Genomic DNA, 19969 nt, shown 5'->3' on the forward strand with positions numbered 1-19969 from the left:
TTATTGATTTTTTTATACTATAGTTATTGCCAAGTAACCTAATAGAATGCTTCTGCATTAGCACTAGGGCTAGCAAAATGTATTAGCCTTTAAAGATTGAAGCTTATGTTTCTGTATAAATTAATTTTTTTATTAATTCTTTTGTTAAATAAATATAAGTTAATTAAACAAATTATAAAAATTTAAAAATAATTTCTTTTTGGTATTCTTTTTTTTATTTTTAGCGACTGCATAAATAACAATTTAATTGGAGCAAAAGGTTCTTCAGACTTAGGATCTGCTTTATCAATGTGCATTAATCTGTAGGATTTGGAAATCTTTCTTTTGTAAATAAACATTATTAATTATTTTGTCTTTGATAAGAACTCAAATAACATAAATATAAAAATAATAAATTACTTTAATTTTTGTTAATTATTTTAATTTAAAAATTTAATTACCTTTCATAATTTAATCAATCTAAGTTTTAACTTTTATAAATTTTTTCAAGTAATTATTTTAATATTTTTAATTTCACAAATAATTTGGTTAAAACATATTTAAAGTAGTAGTAACATTAATGATATTGGTGCATATGGATTAATATATGGTTTAGTGAACTGTATAAATCTATCAATACTGTCACTTAGCCTTCAGTAATAAACATTATTTATTATTTAATTATTTCACTTGACCTAATATAATTAAGATTTTAGGTCTTTTCACTATTTTATCTTTTTTACATTTATTATATAGTTTATTTTTCATCAAACTTTTTATCCTATTTAATTATTTAATTATTTATTTATTTCAAATATGAAAAGAGGCAATTAAATTGGAAACTAAGGAGCTTCAGATATAGGTTTTGCTTTAGTAAAGTTACCAAACCTTCAAAATCTGAAACTTGGTCTTCAGTAAATTAATAAGCTATTTTAATATTACTTTTGTTGTTTATTAAGTAAAAACAATTTTAATTGCCTGTTATTAGGCAGGAAATATTATTTATTATTTGTTTTCTCTTTTATTTTTTTATATGGTTGTTTTAATTCCATTTTTTGCTTGAGTTTTAAATTATAAATTAATATTTAAATTAATTTTAAATATATAAACAGTGATAATTAAATTGGTGCTGAAGGTGCATTAAATTTAATTTCTGGTTTGACAAAGTGTATTAGCCTCAAGTATTTGAAACTTCATCTATTGTAAGAAAACTAACTATTTTTTTATATTTTCATTTTTGGATTTATTTGTTCATATATTTTTAAGTAAACTTTAAGAGCAAAAAGAGGAGGATTTTAAAATAAAAATAAAAAGAAATTATTAATAAATTAACAATAAAAAAAATTTATTTTATATTATACCTTTATTTCTAAAAAACATTGTTATACCTACTCAACGTACAAATTAATTAATTAAAAGATTAATATTAAAAAAAGCTGTTCTTATTCTGGTTTAATTAACTAAATTTTTAATTTTTTTTTCTATTTTTTGATCAATAATTTTTTTTATATTTAAATGGTAATTTAATTAATTACATTTAAAAAATATAAAATAGTTGCAACTAAATTGGTGGTTTCAATATCTCAGATTTAGAAAATACTTTTATAAAGTTAAATAGAATTTCGATGCTAATTCTCACTCTTGAGTAAAATATTTTAAAGATTCACTCACTCATTTGTTTTGTTTTTTAAACATTTTAAATCTTTAAAAATTTTTTATTTTATTTATTTTAGGATTTAACACTTAATTAAAATTTAAATAAATATTAAAAGCAATAACTAAATTGAATAGCACGAAGCATAAAGTATATGTTTTACTTTATCAAAAATAGATCAACTCAATTATTTAGATTTCTCTATCTTGTAAAAAACTTAATTTACTTTATTTTATTTTTGTTAATTTTCTTTAAAATATAATTAAGAAAACAAACAAAATTTTTGATTATATTTAATTTATTGTTTTTTCAATTTAATTTTATTAATTTTATTTATTTATTTACTGAATTTATATTTCTAATTTAAAGCAATAATTCAATTATTTTAGCATTTCTTTCTATTTAAATTTTAAAAATTGTTTTGTTGATATAAAAGTAAAAATAATATCAGCAAGGCTGTGGAAGGCAAATTATATGCTAAGATTCTCAAAATGAAGAGATTAGTTAAATAATACTTTAGTATTTGATCAGAAAATGTTTATAATTAATTACTTAGCAAAATTATATCAATATTAAAAATAAATTTATTTAATATTTTGTTTGAATATGTTTTAATCAAAATATTGTTTATTTATTTTGTAAAAATATTAACATTTTGAATTCAATTATTGCATTTTTCAATATTAAAAATAATAAATTATTCTTAAGAGGGTAAAGAAAAGGAATTTAAATAAAAAAGTTAAGATCTCTTCTGATTAAAATAAAAGAAAATTATTAAATGTGAAATTGCAATAACTATTAATAAATTTCTTTTATAACAATTTATTAGTAATGACTTAAATGATATTTAAAAATAATAATAATTAAATTAAAGATTACCTCTTTTTAAAAAATTTATTTTCTGATTTTCTTAGAATTAGATTTTTGATATATAAAAATATCTTTTTCATACTAAAGATACAAATACCCTTGCATTTTATTTTTAAACAATTATTATATTTTCATAAGTAGGGAGATATTAGTCCGGAAAAAATAAGAATTTTATTAAATTAAAAAGTTTAATTTTCTGGTAAAAAAGTAAATAAAATAATTAATAAATTTAATTGATGAAGATACTCATTTTAATTATTTTTATCTGACTTCTGTAAATTTTAAAGGAGAAAGAGGTTAATCAAAGATTTTTGTTAGAATTATGTTTAACGAAAATAATAGGAACATAATGATTATATAATTAATATAGATCTGAATATAGTATTTTTTGAAAGACAATTTTAAAGGAAAAAAGGTTCATTATGATATTTAGTAATTAATAAATTTATTTTTAAGCTATTTGTACCTTTGATAGTATTGCGAGGAAACTTTAAAAGAGAATAAGATTGAAAAAAAGACTTATTAAATTAAATGCTGTTGAAAAAAGATTGAATTCATTGATTATTTAATTTAATTGATGTAGACGCTAATTTAAATTTGTCTATTAGACACCTTTAGATCGTATTTCTAAAGAAAATTTTAATGAAGAAAAATAAGAAAAACAATTATTATTATATTAATAAATTAAGTGTTATAAATAGGTAATAAAAATAGAAGTGCAATTATTATTAAATAAAAATAATTTAGATTAATTAACTGTTTTTAGTTCTATTTTAAAAACAGATTGTTTTAATATCTTCATATTAAAAAATAGATCAAACAAAATTAAAATAATTCAATAAAGATATACATAAAATGGATTAGAATTAATTTATTAGATTTATAGATATTGAGACCTAAAAAAATTTAATAAAATTATTAAATATTTAAGAAGATTCACCCTTAATAGATTAAGCTGTTATTTTTAATATAGAAAAGAAATATGAATATACATGGGCTTAAAAGCTGTTCTAATCAACTATTGATCCTTCTCATTTCATTTTAAACTTTCCTACAACAGGAAAAAAATACATATTCTTAAATAAAAATATGAAATACACGAAAAAAATTTAATAAAATGAACAAATAATAGAAGATGATAGGTTATTCAGTGTCATATATTGTTTTGATTTTAAAAAAAAAGCATGGACCGAAAAGGAATATTTAAATGCATCAAAGCATTTCATAAAAGCTTTAAACTTAAATCAAGATTTGAATAACATAAAAAATATGAAATGGAGATAAAGCGGAATTAACTGGGGAAAAGCAACTTTGTATTCTAGATGCTATTAACACTGTGAGGCTAATTGTATAGGAAGCTGTAGTAAGTGTGTTTATTTTTTATAAGAAGAAGAATTAAAAAATTCTTTTATTCCTTACAAAATAGAATAAAACCCTAAATTCATCTTTGAAAACGCTTTATTTGAAATTGCTAAACGCTTTAATGATTATTTATATCCTTTGTTAATTTTCTAGTAAAACGAAATACCTATTAATTTAAACGAATTTCTTATTAAAACGAGCTGTGTTTTGTCATAAGGTCTTTATGATAGTGAATATTGCAGTCGATTTTTACCTATTAAATATATTAAAATTTAAATAGAACTATTTAATAATTAAAAAAAGAAGAATTTAAAATCTTTTGAAGAGCTATATTTGCTAAGTCGAAATGAAATAAAAACTTTAAATATTAACTTTAATTATTTTGAAAATAAAGAACTAAGGTTGAATTTATATGAATTTATTTTATCTTTAAATAATTTAAAGTCTATTAACATAAGATTTGACTCTAATAGGGAAATAATAAATATAACTGACTATTCATTTTTTTTTTCTTTCTTAAGATAATTGAAGGTTTAAAATATTTCAATATGGTTTTTACTTAGTGAAAATACATAATAGGTATTAGATTGTCTTGTAGCACTAGATTAATCAGTCAAATCTATAAAAATAACATTTTAGTAAATAATAAATATTAATCCTGAGATTATTGTATAAAAATTGCTAAAAATTAAAAATATAAATGAAATTTAATTGAATTAAGTAATAGAATGTTGCAGATAGTTGGATAATTCAGATAAATTTTCCTATAAGTTTTTTCAAAAATGGAAAAATTAGTTTATCAAGAAGTGTAAGAAATTATGTAGCCTATAAATTAATTGAAATTAATAAAGAAAATTAGATTTTCTGTCTGTCTGAAATATAAATCATTTAAATTTTATCTATAATTTGTTTTCTTTCTTATTCAAGCAAATAGTATGTAAAAATTATAAATTTTCAAAAATATTTACATATATTATATTGTCAATTCTTTTATATACAATGTGTTCAAACCTTGAAGGAAGATTTTTTTTTTTCTGTTTTATTTTATTAAAAGAGATTTAAAATCTCAACTAAGTAAGATTCATATTGAAATCTTAAATCTGAAATTTTGATGAGATTGTACAGTATTTATTTTATTTAATTCCAAAATATTTTCATTTAATTTATAAAGCAAACTTTATACTTAATTCTTTTTTTCTTAAGAATATTTAAGAAAAGAAGTAAGATTGAATAAATTATTTATTAAATTTAATGCTCTCAATAAAAATAAATTGAATACTTTGATTATTTAACTCAATTAATGTAGCTCCATTAATTTAAATGTGTATATCAATTAATTGCCTATCTATCGTATTTCTAAAGAAAATTTTAATGAAGATAAGCCTTAAATAGTATTATTATAATATTAATAAATTAAGTGTTATAGTTAATTAAAATAATTTAGGTTAATTAATTGTTTATAGTTCTAGTTTAAAACCCAGTTTTAATACTTTCATATTAAAAATCGATCAAATAAAATTAAAATAATTTAATAAAGATATAAAAATGAATTGGAACAATGATATTCAATTCATAGCTGGTAAAAAAATAAATGAATAATTAATTTAATTCATGTAGACACTCACTTTAAACATTTTAAAGGAGATTAAGATCGAATAAATATTTATTAAATTAAATTTTCTAAAAAAAATTGAATATCTTGATTATTTAATTTAATTAATGTAGACACTAATTTAAATTTGTCTATTATACATACCCCTATCTATCGTATTTCTAAAGAAAATTTTAAAGAAGATTGAATGCTATCATTATTATATTAATAAATTAAGCGTAATAAATAGGAAATAAAAATAGGAATGCAATTATTATTTAATTAAAATAATTTAGATAAACTAATTGTTAAAAGAACTAATTAAAAAACCAGATTGTTTTAATACCTTCATATTAAAAAATATATCAAACAAAATTAAAATAATTCAATAAAGATAGATATATTTAAAAATGGAGTATTTTTTTGATGAATTAGATATTGAGACCTAAAAAAATTTAATAAAATTTTTAAATATCAAAGAAGATGTTTCCTTAATAGATTAAGCTGTTATTTTTAATATAGAAAGGAAATATGAATATACATGGGCTTAAAAGCTGTTCTAATCAACTATTGATCCTTCTCATTTCATTTTAAACTTTCCTTCAACAGGAAAAAAATACATTTTCCTAAATAAAAATATGAAATACACAAAAAAAATTTTTTTAAATGAATAAATAATATACGATGATAGGTTATTCAGCGTCATATATTGTTTTAATTTAATTCATATTGAATATAGCGGAGGAGCAAAGCATTTCATAAAAGCTTTGAGCTTAAATCAAGATTTGAAAGATTTAAAAAATATGAAATGGAGATAAAGTGGAACTAACTGGGGAAAAGCAACTTTGTATTCTAGATACTATTAGCACTGTGAAGCTAATTGTTTAGGAAGCTGTAGTAAGTGTGTTTATTTTTTATAAGAAGAAGAATTAAAAAATTCTTTTATTCCTTATAAAATAGAATAAAACCCTAAAATCATCTTTGAAAATACTTTATTTGAAATTGCTAAACGCTTTAATGATTATTTGTATCCCTTATTATTTTTATAATAAAACGAAATACCTATGAGTTTAGATGAATTTCTTTTTTATATAAAAATGCCTCTTTTGTCATCAACAGGTTTTTATGATAGTGAAGAGTATAGTAAATTGTTACCTATTAAATATATTAAAATTTAAATAGAACTATTTAATCATAAAAAAATGAAGAATTTAAAATCATTTAAAGAGCTATATTTGCAAAGTCCAAATGAAATAAAAACTTTAAATATCAACTTTAATAATCTTAAAGATTAATAATTAATGTTGAATTTATATAAATTTATTTTATCTTTAAATAATTTAAAGTCGATTAACATAGGAATTGACTCTAATAGCGAAATAATAGATATAACAACTGTCTATTAATTTTTTTTTTCTTCTTTAAGATAACTGAAGGTTTAAAATATTTCAATATGCTTCTAACTTCATAAAAACACATAATAGATATTAGATTGTCTTGTATCACTAAGTTAAACACTCAAATCTATTTAGATTACATTTTAGCATTCAATAGAAATTAATCCTGAGATTATAATATAAAAATTGCTAAAAATTAAAAATATAAATTAAATTAAATTGAATTAAGTAGACGCATGTTGCAGATATTTGGGAAATAAATTCTCCTGGAAGTTTTTTCAACAATCGAGAAATTAGTTAATCAAGTAGTGTAAGAAATTATGTAGCCTAGAAATTTATTGAAATTAATAAAGAAAATTAGATTTTCTCTCTGATATTTTAATCATTTAAATTTTTATCTTTAATTTGTTTCTTTATAGTTAGTGTATGTAAACTTTAAAAAATTTCAAAATTTATTTAAAGCTATTCCTAAAATAAATTTTATTGTCCATTTAAAAATTCTTGAAAAGCAATTAATTTTATCAAAAAAATGATATTTAAAAAATAAAAATTAATTTAAAAGTTTTATTAGATTAAATTTAAAATAATATTATAAAAATAAGATAAAAAATTAGAATAAAAGCAATAAACAAATTCTAGATATTTTTGAATTTTATTTTATATTAACTATTAAAAAAGCTTCATTGGCTATTATTTACTAACTCTACTAACACTTTGTCAGCATTAGTACAACTATTGCTGGTCATTATTCTTTCATTATCATTTTCAGACTATTTACTTTGTTAAGTATCAAGCTATGTTTTATCTTCATTGGATTCAAATACTAATATTATTATATTAATTTTAATTTTATTAAAAATATTTGTTTTAATTAACTTACATAAAGGACTTTATTTAGTTTATCTGGTATAGTATGCCCACATATCTCTCATGTTTTAAAATTAATTTCTTTATTTAAGACTTTTATTACTTTAATTCAACTCATGAGATTTTATTAGAACAAATTTATTAGATTATTGCAAATTTGATTGTTAAGTTTAAGTTTAGTTAATTTATTAATTGAAATGTGTTTGAAAAGATTCTTAATGGTAGAAGCTGTGATTTTTAAAGTATAACAAGAGGTTTCTTATTTTATTTTTGACACTTTTTACTTTTATCAAAGATCTAATTCGATGATTGCTTTATATCTAAATATTTTCAAAGAGTCTGGGATATTTAACTTTCAGAATATAAATCAGTTCTTAAATAAAATTTCTGTTTATTTTTTCATTTGATATTGTTATTTAAATTATGCCCATAATCAGCTATACAATAAATTATATATTTATTGCCAACAAAAATAATGTTAAAAATACATGGTAAAATACCTGATTCTCATTAACAAAATTTGATTATATCGAAGATACGTTTAAGGAAATAGAGCAAAGTAAGGAAGATTTTAAAAGTAAGCTGTTAAAATTTCTAATAATATAAGGTCTTGACTTAAAAATGATGTACGACTATATCAAAAATACTACATTCAGCAAGCAAATCTTTTGAAAAATTAAATTACTTAGTTAACTAAAAAAAATGAAAATAGATTTTACTTTAAAAAATTCAATTTATTGAAGTAGCACTGAAATTATAATTAACAATGACTTATAAACTAATTTTCCGAATTCCCAATAGTAAAATTTTTCTTTATAACCGGCAAATATAAAAGAATACTTGATTTCTTAGAAAATTGACCATTTCTATCTTTTTCCCTTTCTAACTTTTAAAAACAAAAATAGAGGTATGAAAATAGCCCATATAATTAATAGAGGAATGCTGAAGAATAAGACATATGGCTAGTGTTTTTTAGAGTCAAAGCATCTCACATTAAAGTCTAAATCAAGATATTTTTCATTACCAATATTTATACAATTCATAGACCTACTTAAGAGAGTAACGACCATAGGGAAGAAGTATAAATAAAAGAAAATCGAAGCAGTTTTTATGTAATTAACAATGATATTTTTCTTTTTTATAATAAAATATGATAGCAAATAAACTATCAAATAAATAGCCAACAAAGATAAAGGTAGCATAAAAGACCAAGATATTTAGAATAACCACAAAGGTTACATTTCAGGATGATTAGAAAAATAGCAATCTATAGATTTACTTGTGATATTTATAGCACTCCCAGATACTTAGAATGGTAATTTATAATAATTAGATTAATTAAATTAAAAAGAAGCTAGCAAAGATATTATTTATAGATGATCTGTAAGTATCTTTGATACAATTTAAGGTTTATCTGCCTTATAAACTTATTTAAAATTTTTTTATAAAATAAAAAGAATTTATTATAATTGAAATTTTACTTGTTGAACCAAAAAAGATAATGCCTGCTTTGTTCAAATAGTAAGATGCTAGTTTAGCTTACAATTTATATAAAATATTTTTAAGAATAAAAAAGGTATAGCAAGCCACAAGCAAGAAGATAATGAAATTATATAGAAAAATTAATAAGAAATTCTCTTCACACTTATAGCAAACTCCAGGATTAAATATCTGTGAGTAATTTTCTCCCCAAACATCTCCATAAATATCACATGAGTAGCAAAGAGGACCTATATTTCCCTTAATGCAATTAAACTTATTTTTAATTTTATAAATTATTAATTTATTTTAATTTTAGTAAGATCTTAAAAATATATTTTAAATTAGTTTAAAATTTAAAAAATAAAGCAGAATAATAATTATTAACCTTTGATTCAGGAGATTCTGGCTAGCAAGAATCTCGATTAAAAATGCATTGTATTATATTATCTGTTTGATTATTTAGTCTCCAATATCCATTCTTTAAATTTATAGTAGAACTATAGCACTTAATTGCTGTGTCAGGACATTATTAGCAAGATAAATCATTCTAATTTAAAGAATATTTACCTTCAGGGCATTCATCACAAATAATCGAATCTCCTATTTACTTTTAGATTTCTCCAACCGAACAGCTTTCGATTTAAATTGTTAAACTTTTTGATAATGGCTATTATCTTATGTAAGTATTTCCTTTAGAATCTATCAGTTGAGAAAATTAATTAGATTATAATTATAAAGCCATTTCAGTTAAAGGTTTATACATAATTTAAACATTTAATTTAAATCCATCAGAAATAATCTGTTTTGATTATAGCTCTCCGCTACATTATATCTATTGTAATTATTATTCACATATAATTTAAATACCGATTTACTGAATTATAGATTGCACATTTGAACTATAATGATCAAATTGTAAAAGTTATAACTCAGGATATTAGATAGGATTATTTTCTTCGTCTAGCAATTAAATTTTATCAAAGAATATTTAATTTCCACTTTTAAACTACTGAATTTATATTTATTATTGATGACTTTTCTTAATACTATAACTTGGAACTTTTATATCATCTAAATTTAATTCAATTTTTCTTAATGTTGAACCAAAGTTATGGCCATATAGTTAAGCTTGATTGCCAATAATTGAGTTTTTACTATGAATTTTTTTTTCTAAATCTAAAATTAAGTCTGGCACTATTTACTCATAATAAATTCCACCACCGATTGCTGCTTAATTTTATTTAATTAAACTATCTTCCATTATTAAATTTGAATTTATGAGACTTATGGCTCCTCCTGTGGATGCATAAGCTTTATTTTAAATAAATTAGCTTGACATTATACTAAGTTAGCAAATGGTAATTTTGTTTTAGATAAAAATAGCTCCTCCATTTTACATTTAACAAAAGTTTTCCTAAAAGACAGTGTGAAGTATTTATATGTTAATGTTTTCAATAGCATATATTGATCCTCCTTATCCAAAAACATTCCAGTTATTTTTAAAGGTACTGTTATAAATATATGTTTGATTGCATTATTTGATAATAACAATCGAAGAATACATATCACTTTAAATTTTAACATTATTCACATCTATTTTATTTAACTTCAGATTATTTAATTCTGTAAATTATATAAGTGAAGCTTAGTCATTTATTGTAGAGTTAAAAAACTTGCAAAATGATATTTAAGATTAACCATCAATCAATTATTAACTTAGACCTAGTATTGTAGTTTAACAATCAATACAAGTTAATTAGGTTATGATACTATTTTTAAAATTAGTTACAATAAATAATTATGAACTTTCATTCAATAACGCTGCCATAATACCTTATAAATCAATATATTAAAGCAACAATTCTGTTGTAATTATACTAAAAAAATATTATTTCACAGATAGGCTATTAAGAGTTACATTACTAATTAGAGTGATATTCACTTCGGTCTGCAATTTAATATCTTCTGATTTGCTGATATTCATATTTTGAATATAAAAATATTTGCAAAATTACTTAGTTTGATCAATTTATAGAGGTTATATTTGTAATAATTAAACTTAATTGCTTTATATGACAGTCAAATTTTATATAAATGTATAGTAATTAGCATAAATATTTATTATCTAAGAATCATAAACCTTGCTCATAAATAAGTTTGTTAATGTAAAATTATTAACTAATCTTATATCAAATAAATTAGTTTATTTTGATTAAGTTATTTAAATATTTGATATTGTTACTTGAGTATTGTTGTAGATGTAAAATACATCAGTTAAAGACATGTTAAATATTTGGATTTTATTAATTATTATTTATTAATTATTCATTAAACTAATTGCATAACTAACATCTTGAAAATTTTCAAACTGCATGTTTTCTATTACAACAAATTGACAGTCAGTTATAAAAATCTAGCTTTTGTTCGAGCTACTTTGATTATAATTAAGTTTTATATTTTATATAAACACTCTTTCTATATTTTATATAAAGAGTTATTCCTAAACAAATAATGTTATATTACATATTTATAAACTGTTTATTTGGTTATTTAAATTCAAAGTAAGTGGGTCAATTATAAAAAGGCTCATATATCTTATGATCAAGCTATATATATTTGGAAGTATTACTAAATCACTTTACCAATAAATTTTATTAATTTAAGATCTAGATTAAATAACTAAGCTGAAAAGTTATTAAGAAATTACACTAATCTCATCTAGCTCAAACTAGTAAATACTATAGATGAATTAATCATTTTAATATTCAGTTTCAATCAAAGAAAGTACTTAAATATCACTCAAAGCAGGAACAATTTAGTTAAGTTTTATTATATTTTTAATATTTTCTAAAGGCTTTTTTTAATATTATAATTAAACAGAACAATTTTCATAAACAGATAAAGGTAAAATGAAATGCTAAATATTATTATAGCTAGAAATTAATACTTATAGTTATGCATAATTAGAGTTAATAACTAGCTTAAAATTTTAGAGAAATGAGAAAGGTTGATTTATCACTTATGATATTACGTTATTGCCATTTTAATCTAATTATAATATTAAGTATTTCATTTTTAGAATTACAATAAAATAATAATTAAAGCTTATATCTATAATACTGATTGCATCTTTAATCCCTTAATTAATAACAGGGAACTATTGTTAAAAGCTTAATCCATTATAAATAATGATGCTATTAGGACATATCGAGTAAATAAAATTTGTATCATAATTTAAAATAGCTTATTTTAAACATGAATTTTTTATTGTTATTAATAATTTCAATTAAAAGTTGTAAACTTATGTAATTCCTCTGTTAATAACTACATATATTAACTTTCTAATAGGGTCATTAACAATATTAGTAACTTTTATATATTTTAGAATTTGTGTGTGCTTAATGGTTAATTCTTATATGTCAGCTATTTAAATTTAATAGTCAGTTTCTTACTAAGATACAATACAAATTAAATTTGCATCATTCGCATCGTTATTATTAATTCTTTCTTCAAAATCAACTGAAATTTTCCACCAGTTAATTTTACTACCTTAACTATATTTCTTTTATAGTTTGAAAGTAAATTTAATTAAATTATTGCTGAGCAAGTTTATTTAACTAAGTTGGTTAGTTTATAAATTAAATATTTGGATCATGTTGGCCGATGGCAAAACAACAAAATTATTGTATATGAAGGCTTAGGTTATATCTCCTTAATCGAAATTAACCAAATTTATCTCCATAGGACTTTCAATAGATAATTCCAAATAATTCAATTAGAAATTCTATTCATACAATAATAATATTTAATTTCTTAACTTATCATAAAAATAATTATCAGGGATATTCTAAATTTTTATGTTTTTAATTAGACATAATTTTTCATTTATTAAATCAACTTAAATTATGCTTATTTATTAGTATTAAATCAAAAAAAAAGTACTCTAATCTATTAAAATTGGCTCAGTAAAATATGGTTGAATATTTTATGAAAAAGGTTCTAGCAATAAAGTGTCTACCAGTTATGCATCATTAAATAAGTTTATTGATAAATTTATAATACTATAAGAAACTAAGTAATCTCCATTCAAAACGATATTTTGGACATTTTAGTATTAGAGTAAATTAGTTTAACCTGAATATAATACTTCTTATAAATCAAATGCAACAATCTATTAAGTAGTCTAAACAATCAAAGTTTACTAAAAGGTATTCAAATAAACATTTTATATTTCAACACCATTTTAATAATTTATAGAAAAAGTTTCAATAAATAATATGTCAGGATAGGAATAAGTGGATATAAACATATCTGAATATAAAAAAATCACATTTTAAATTGTATCCATCAATATTCCTTTAACGTTTTAAATATCAGTATTACATTAGTCAAAATTATTTTAAGAATAATCTAAAATATATATCATAGGAGTCAAATCTACAACTATAAGTTTTTATCCTTTTTCATAGAAATAAATAGCATCTTTATAAAATTTTCTGTTGGTTTTATATGTTTATAATTCACATTACCCAGGAATATTAATTGAATTAATTACTTTAGCAGATCCAGTTGTAGCAAGTAATTATGAAAATTTAAAATCATAAAACAAGTTTGTATTATTAAATCTATATTCAAATAAATATGAAAAATTCGTATAGTCACCTAATTTAAATAAACTGTTTGCTTAATCATAAAGATAAACAATCAACTATTAAGATAAATTTACCAAAGGCACACATTATAAACTATTTTAAAATTGATCAAAGCTATCTACCTTTTTTTTTTAATAAATAATTTATTAATAAAATTGATTTTTTATAGGCAACTGTGAAAGAGTCCACTGCAAAAATTGTACAGTAGTTTGGCTGAGTATGGGTGATTTTTTTAATTTTCAAAAATTTTATATTAAATTTTATATCTAAATTTTATTAATAAATAGGTATGGTGCATTTTTTAAATACATATTGTATGTAGAGAGTATTGATTATCTAAAGAAATTAATAAAAAATTAAAATCTTGAGTAAAAATATTTTTAAAATTAAATTTTATCTTGATTAAATTGTAGATAAATTAAAAAAATGAAAGAAATGAAATAAATTATACATTATTAAATGTCATTATGTTGATTCCTGTGACAAAGTTAAATATTTAAATTTAAGGATAGTAGATAATAACAAGATTTTCATCACATTAAAGATAGTATTGCAAATCTGAATATGGTTGTTGAGAAATAACATCAATTTACTGAGTAGTTTGAGTTTTAATCTATTTTATTATAAAATCATTTTAGATGTTAAAATATTTTTTAAATAAATTACTGAGATTGAGTAAATATTTAAACTAGCTGTCTTAACTATTATTACTTGCTATTTTACACACACCTTTTAGTCTATAATTTAAGAGTCTAAAGTAGAAATTTTTTAAATTTAGGAACTTTAAGTTTTGTTAAATGTGTAAATTGTATTATTGTTTATCCACAAGAAGATCTAAAGACTCCAGTCAATCATTGTAATCTAAAAATCAAATTTAAAGTTCATTTCAATATATATATTTTCTTAAATTGACTTAGTAACATCATAAATTATTATCTCATTAGTTTTATTATCGTAAATGGCTATTAAATTGATTTCAAGTGCTGTATCTTATATTTTTTATGTTTATGCCAAATTAAATACACTAAAAGGTTTATTAAACAAATTGATGTGCCAATATATATCATTATTCGATTAGAATAAATGCAATTCAGTATCATTATCAATACTTATATTTCCAAGATAGTTATTGTTTTCTTATTAATTTTTAACTATTATCATATTTTTTGTATCTATAATATTATTTGATTTTTTTATAAATAAAAGATTATCAAAAGGATAGAAATTTATTTTCTTTGTCCGATACTCTTTTTAATCTGAATCAGAATTTATTGAAGAAAACTACTTCAATTCCATATCAAATTTATACAATTAATTTTAGTCATAATAAAAAACAAATCTTTCATTATAAACTAAATCCAAAAATTTAAAATCTAGAAATGGATATTAAATTCCTTAATTAAGAACATCTAAAAGTTGAAGATCGAAAGAGTAAATATAAATATTTGAATAGTAAAAAATAAATATTTCTCCTGTTTTTTAATAAACTAAGGATTTGCATTTAGAAGGATCTATTTAAATTGTTTGTAATTAATAAACAAGCTGTTTTTTGCTTAAAGAAAACGGTTAGCATTTATTTTAATCCATTTAAAAATAAATCAAATCATTTAAAGTAATTAATGGTTGTTGGTTGTTATTGATAATCCAAAAATTAATCCCATATTCTTATCCAAAATCAAATAATTGCTACACCGAAGCTTATTGTAAATCAATCATGTATAAAATAGTATTAACTTAACTATTTGCTAAATACACAATATAGTCATCATTTATAATTATGAAATATTGTAATGAAAAGTTATAGTATTATATATTTTTAATAAGCTATTATCCTGATGATAAATCAAATATCTATGGTATATTTTAAATTAATAACATATTTCTCTTTTCTATAAAATACACATCACTAAAAGGATATAACTAATCATATGTGTAATTTAGAATTTATTTTTAGGAAGAAATTTCAATGATGTATTCATAAACAGTTTGATTAAATACCTTACTCAGCACAATATATTTTTAATTGATAATGTTTATGTTATCGAAATTTGAAAAGTAATTATCTGTTTGCAAAGCTAAATATCTTGTGTTTAATCTTGGAATTTTTTGCAAATTCTGTAAATTATACTTAATTTTTAAAATTGCTAAAGCTTAAGAATTGATTCTCTAATTTCCATAAAAAATTTAAAAATTATTTTCTTATTAAATATTAAAAATTGTTAATTCTTCATTATATTTTAATTAATACTAATTAGGATCTAAGTATTTAATTTGATAACTAAAATCTGATAAATTGTATCTTATTCTAAGTTGCTAATAATAATAAGTATTTATTTGTATTATCTGCTAAACAAATATATCCAAAACATTAAATTATTAAAATATAACATTCGTGACTTTTGAAATATTTGTTATATGAGTAGAATTTATTGTCTAAGTTAATAAATTAGCTAAATTTGTTTCACCTATTTAAAATCTAGTCAAATAATTAGTCAAATTTAACAATTGTAATTTATCTGATATAAAAATTAAAAATGTTGAATTATTTTATTCATTTTCGTAAATCTCAAAATAATTTAATTGAGTTGAAAATAAAGTTGTTTTTTAGACTACTTGATCTGAATATACATTTAATACTATCAAATCTAAATTGAAATTAGAGATATTATAGCGAATTATTGAATTTAATAAATTGCTATATCTGATGCAATCCTAAAAATAAAGCTCTACTGATTCTATATTTTTTGCTTCTAATTATTAATCCGAAATTGTTATTTTCTGTATTAATATTTTAAAATTATTCCAAGCATAAGATATTAAATAATCATTCTTTTAATATACTTATATTTAACTCTAAGAGGATGGCAATTCAATTAAAATATTTTAAATTTCTAAAGTTCTGTCATCAAGAAGCTTAATTTACTAATAAAATATAATTAAAAATAAAATTGAATTAATTTCAAATATAATATACCTTCAACTAGGTGTTGTTAATCTGTATATAATAAAAGGTCTGTGAATTCTATTAAAATTAAAGCATATATTTAAGATATTAAGGAAAAGATGGCTCTGTATATATTTGATTGAGCTTAATATCATAACGTAATATCTAAGTTCTACTTACAGAAGAAAGAAAGACAATTTAATTAATATGATCTAAATATAAAATATAATAATGCATATAGTCATTATCATCCTCAAAATTATAATCTACTTTATCATATAGCTAAAAAGTTTAGAAATCAAAAACTGTTAATTTATTTCCTGCTATGCATCCAGCCTTTGATCCTACCATGAAGCTTTATTGTTAAATTTCTTCACCTTTAAGCATATATTACTATTCATAATCATACATTTTTTAAAGAATTTATACTGAAACTATTTTCCAATCTGAATCAACAAGTGCAAATGTACATTGATTAGCCCTAACTAAATAATGGTTCGTTTAAAATTATTCAACTTAGAGAACTCTTTAAGGGAGTTGATAATTAGAGCTATTTTCAGTTGAAGGGCATTAAATTGTTTTTTAGCACACTTTTTAATCAAAATTTGAATAATAAGTGGAAGGACAACTTTAATAGCAATCACTCGCATTATATGGAATTTTAGCAAATCCTACTTACGACTAACAATTATCTGATTAAAATATACATGAATTACTAATAGCATCTAGCTCAAAATTAATGTCACATTAAATACATTACTAATATTCATTACATTCTATGCAACCAACTATATTACATTAAATACATTATTAATTCTAATCTTATGTTTCTCCGTTCTAACAACTTTAAGCACAAACAAAGACGTCCATAGAGCTCTTTACTAGACCTGATCTGCAGATTAAACAAGAATTCTCGCTAAAATTAAAGCAAGTCTAACAATTTGCATGACACTAACTACATTATTAGCTAATAATATTGAATATCTAATTACTTTAGCATTGAGCAATTATTAAAGGTATTGCGAGTAAAAAAAAACAAAAAACATCAAAAATCAACATTTTGTTTACACGCCTATTTATTTTATTAATTTTATTAAAATCAAACAATATTTCAATTATTTTTCTTTTAGTATTATCAAATAAAATTCAAGTAAAAACTACTTCCTAACTATTAAAAATTTATAGTCCTTTCTTTCTATGTAACAAAGAAGATTTCTCTTAACTAAATAGATTTCAAAATAAGAAATTTGATAAACATAAGTAATTTTATATTACAAATATTATATACAAATAACAAAATATTATATAGGTAGAAGTATTTTTAAACAAAAAATAAGATCTTAAAAATTATATTTAAAGCATGTTTTTAAAAATAAAAAATAACTATATATTTATTTTTTTGCTCGTTTGTTTACCAGTTTTAAATTACTATATAAAATATTATTGTTATTTTTATATTTTTAAATAAAATAAAATTAAAATATTTAAAAATTTTGTTTAAGGGAATTAACTATGTTTATGCTTAATACAAACAAATCTTCTTAATTTTTATATAAAATGTAAACTATATTACTTCTAATTAAATTTTGATGGATTTTTCAAAAACTGTAAGCTATTCAAGGTAAAAAATACAATTAAATATATTTTGGATAAGAATTAATTACCATAAAACTTGATAACTTTCTTAAAACCAAATATTGTTATTATTTGTAATAATTCGCAAAATAACCCTAAAAGATGATAAATTGATTGAGGTTACAAGTTACTTTATTAAAAATTGCTTATAAACAAAAACGCCCACCTAAAAATAGAAGCTTAATAAGATAATTAATATATTTCTATCATAATTAATGTTTTAATTTAAAATGAAATTTGATAACATATTCAAAAAAGTTGTCCTAATGCCTATAGATGTTATTAATAAATTTTATATGTTGTTGGTTTTTTGTTGTTACTATCAATTTGTATTTTGGCATTCAAACTAAAAATACAAAAAGCCTTTTTATAGACTTCATAAATATATATAAGCATTTAATAAATAAAAAGAAAGTGGGAAAAATTAATCTAAAGAATTGAAATTTATATTCAGGGAAAATAATTAAAATCAGAATCAATCAAAGAAAAACCACGAAATAAATTTTTATTTTCACAATGTAGCATTTAGTATTATCTAATTAATATTTTTGCAATGAATAAATAAATACATAAAAAATTAATAAAATAGTTAGCCACATAAATTTAATTCAAAAATGAATAAGCTAGCAACTAAATAATTTACTTTAAAAATATATAATTAATCAATATTTATTTAGAAAAGCTATATGATTGATTACAATTTTTAGTTCAATATATATGGTAAAATAAGAAGTCTCGCCCATAGGGGTATTTTTGTCACTCATTTTTAAAAATTTTTAAACATGTTAGTAAAATTTTTCAAAATTTATCTTTTTCAAAAAAAAAAATATGATATAAGAATATACAGTGAATAATATTTCAAATTTTGCATTGTGTGAATGCTTTCTAAAAACTCTAAAATAAATCAGTTTTAAGCTAGTTTAGCTTTATTTATTATGATATTAAGATATATTACATTTCACCTTTTATAAATTAAATAGGCATTTCACTCAAGTTAATTAGAAGGAAAAAAAGAAGAAATAATATGAAATAATAAGATTAATTAATAAAATTAAAAAAGAATGAAAAAAAAAAGAAATCATAATAAAAAGAAAAAATAAATTAAAAGAGCTTTAATGTTTTAAATTAACTTTTATAATTAAAAATATTACAAACCAAAAATTAATAAATTGATTTTATTAAATGTAAGTTTTAATAGCAAAAAATGTAGAAAAAATATCAAATAATAAATAATTAAAAAATAAAATGAAAATTAAGTTAAAATAGCTAAAAATGTTTGTTTTAATAAAAATCAATAAATAATTATGATATTTTTATAATAAAAGTTATTTATTTAAATTAATTGAAAGTTAAATTTATAAAAAATATTAATAATAATAAAAATAATATTTATAAATTAAATATACTATAGATTAATATGGAGAACCTAATGAGATGATAGTGAAGAGCTTAAAAACTTTTTTTGTTAATTTATATAAATTTAAAGGATATTAATAAAAAAATTAATAATTACTTCTTCTAATTTGTTATATATAT

General features: G+C 20.0%; 5 protein-coding genes across 5 annotated transcripts; 3 read left to right on the forward strand and 2 right to left on the reverse strand. All coding sequences in view use genetic code 6, as the record gives it.

Moving 5' to 3' along the window:
* Positions 1-105: 105 nt before the first annotated feature.
* On the forward strand, positions 106-2160 carry TTHERM_01149240 (hypothetical protein; the record flags this gene model as incomplete). Its single annotated transcript, XM_001022098.3, has 7 exons — positions 106-326; positions 546-635; positions 804-893; positions 1092-1181; positions 1535-1624; positions 1752-1841; positions 2070-2160. 7 exons carry the CDS (start codon positions 106-108, stop codon positions 2158-2160), a joined length of 762 nt encoding a protein of 253 aa, XP_001022098.3.
* A 1198-nt stretch (positions 2161-3358) lies between these two features.
* On the forward strand, positions 3359-4215 carry TTHERM_01149250 (hypothetical protein; the record flags this gene model as incomplete). Its single annotated transcript, XM_001022099.1, has 2 exons — positions 3359-4082; positions 4193-4215. The coding sequence occupies 2 exons, from the start codon at positions 3359-3361 to the stop codon at positions 4213-4215; spliced, it is 747 nt and encodes a 248-aa protein (XP_001022099.1).
* A 1369-nt stretch (positions 4216-5584) lies between these two features.
* On the forward strand, positions 5585-6534 carry TTHERM_01149260 (hypothetical protein; the record flags this gene model as incomplete). Its single annotated transcript, XM_001022100.2, has 2 exons — positions 5585-6483; positions 6531-6534. The coding sequence occupies 2 exons, from the start codon at positions 5585-5587 to the stop codon at positions 6532-6534; spliced, it is 903 nt and encodes a 300-aa protein (XP_001022100.2).
* A 999-nt stretch (positions 6535-7533) lies between these two features.
* On the reverse strand, positions 7534-15015 carry TTHERM_01149270 (transmembrane protein, putative; the record flags this gene model as incomplete). The annotated part of the gene is made up of 10 exons (XM_001022101.2): positions 7534-7676; positions 7734-8385; positions 8440-9146; positions 9202-9475; positions 9588-10710; positions 11845-12250; positions 12323-12986; positions 13221-13976; positions 14306-14467; positions 14521-15015. The coding sequence occupies 10 exons, from the start codon at positions 15013-15015 to the stop codon at positions 7534-7536; spliced, it is 5382 nt and encodes a 1793-aa protein (XP_001022101.2).
* Positions 15016-16813: 1798 nt separating this feature from the next.
* On the reverse strand, positions 16814-17668 carry TTHERM_01149280 (hypothetical protein; the record flags this gene model as incomplete). The annotated part of the gene is made up of 3 exons (XM_001022102.1): positions 16814-16849; positions 17069-17490; positions 17572-17668. The coding sequence occupies 3 exons, from the start codon at positions 17666-17668 to the stop codon at positions 16814-16816; spliced, it is 555 nt and encodes a 184-aa protein (XP_001022102.1).
* Positions 17669-19969: the final 2301 nt, after the last annotated feature.

Source organism: Tetrahymena thermophila (assembly GCF_000189635.1).
Source record: "Tetrahymena thermophila SB210 genomic scaffold scf_8254492, whole genome shotgun sequence".
NCBI lineage: Eukaryota > Ciliophora > Oligohymenophorea > Hymenostomatida > Tetrahymenidae > Tetrahymena > Tetrahymena thermophila.